Source organism: Phytophthora parasitica (genome assembly GCF_000247585.1).
Source record: "Phytophthora parasitica INRA-310 unplaced genomic scaffold supercont2.63, whole genome shotgun sequence".
In the NCBI taxonomy this organism is placed as follows: domain Eukaryota; phylum Oomycota; class Peronosporomycetes; order Peronosporales; family Peronosporaceae; genus Phytophthora; species Phytophthora nicotianae.
The window spans coordinates 212,913-214,698 of NW_008649049.1; the positions used below are offsets into that span (position 1 = coordinate 212,913).

A 1,786-nucleotide genomic window follows, 5' to 3' on the forward strand; every position below is an offset into this window, starting at 1 on the left:
TTCCACGTCCAAGTCCGACACAGAGTATCTCAAGACAACTAAAACGTATCCATCCGAATATGCCGGTCACGGAGTAAATGGTCCTTCATTTGGTCCGGCTTACGTTGGCGGGTCGAGCACGTCGCTCCGGTTCCAATACGAGACTTCCTGGACCTCACCGGTTTTGGTATTCGCCGAGTTGGACGGCGACTACCAGGAATTGATCATGTGGGAACAGCTCACGGATGCAGCTCGTGCAGCTTTGAACAGCAGCGATAACTTTGGAAGGGCTGAGGTTCCGTTCAGTGATGAAAAATCGAAGACCATCTCGATGAGGCGTGGCCGTTTTAGATTTAAAGCGACTGTAAAACATGTATGCTGACGGATTCTTATTGAACTAATCGATTTGGTTCAAATAGGTCAACATGCTACTGCAGTGACTGGATACCAAAGACAAAGCAATGCTTTTTATCGGCGTTAGATTGTCAAAGCTAATGGTGAGAAAAGTAATTCTGCATGCTGCACTATATGACCAATGATGTATATGACATCTTCGCTTGGAAATGCTCATTTAAGTCGCTGGCAGCGACCTGTTGACATATACTACAGCCCCTGATTCGGCGCATTGTGCCACATACGCCCTTTAGTGTCTTCGGGTGCTCATCAAGCCAGCGCTGCGGGACTACAGAACACAGTTATTCGTCAGATTGCTTGCTCCTTAGACTGGGAATAGCTTTTTCTTTTTGCTATTTAGTATTCAAAACGCATAGTACGTACTGTCGAGGCCTTTCGAACAGGGCTACACTACAATGAGCATTCATGGATCACCATGAAATATCACTATTGGCTGTTAAGTTTGTGAATCTCAATACAAGCTACAAGTGGTAGAAGATGAAGTCCTCCGTTTACATCATTTGCCGACTCAGGATACCTGATAATATCCCACTGCGATCGTTAGCTACGAGTTTATCGAGATGGTTGGAAAGTATACCATATTCTATTCGAAGTGAATTAATTAAGGTTATCCGTTCGAATCTCTTAATCTGTTGTGGTTAGGGGAGAGCAGGACTGATTACTTTGAAAAGAACAGTTCGACGAGAAGCATAATGAGATTTGGTGCTTGTTTGCCAGGTTCTTTAAAAAAAAAGGTAATCCACTTAAGATTAGCATCAACTCACTTTTTTGTTTGTTTCTTTTTATTTTTCTTAAAGGAAAACATCCGGACACACATATCTGGACAGATTTTAATGCGGACAGTCGGTACATCACACGATGGTCACAGCTAGCCATTCGGTATACGAGCGAAAAGCTAAAAAGGTCACGCTAGATTCAGACTCTTCTCATAATTCGCGTCAATGAAGGGAATCTTTACTCACTGAAACCTGCTGTTGTGAGGGCTTCGTGCGCTTCTTCTGTAAGTTAATTCTACATGATAAGAACTTGATACTCGCCATCTACATCCGAAAATGATATATCCAGCCATTCAGGGCTTGGTAAAATACAATATGATATTGATTGCTAGGTGGATCCCATGCCAATTAATAATGGTGTTATTTGTCAGTTTGTTACAATATACATCCATGACAGATGGATGCGTATGTCATATTGCCGCGTCGCACTTCATAAAAAACCTGGGATCTAGCCAAAACGGATACGCGCATTGGAATGAGGAGGGGGGTTTACCTGGAGAACCCTCCCGACGCGCCCCACCTCCCGAACGAACACCAATTCAAACATACTGATCGCATTGATGGATACATTTTTGTGATTATTAAAAAATACTGACTAAAACTACTAACAGTAGAAA

At 42.8% G+C, this 1,786-nt stretch overlaps 1 protein-coding gene across 1 annotated transcript; it reads left to right on the forward strand.

Moving 5' to 3' along the window:
* Positions 1-205: 205 nt before the first annotated feature.
* On the forward strand, positions 206-460 carry PPTG_17109 (hypothetical protein; the record flags this gene model as incomplete). The annotated part of the gene is made up of 2 exons (XM_008914745.1): positions 206-317; positions 399-460. The coding sequence occupies 2 exons, from the start codon at positions 206-208 to the stop codon at positions 458-460; spliced, it is 174 nt and encodes a 57-aa protein (XP_008912993.1).
* Positions 461-1,786: the final 1,326 nt, after the last annotated feature.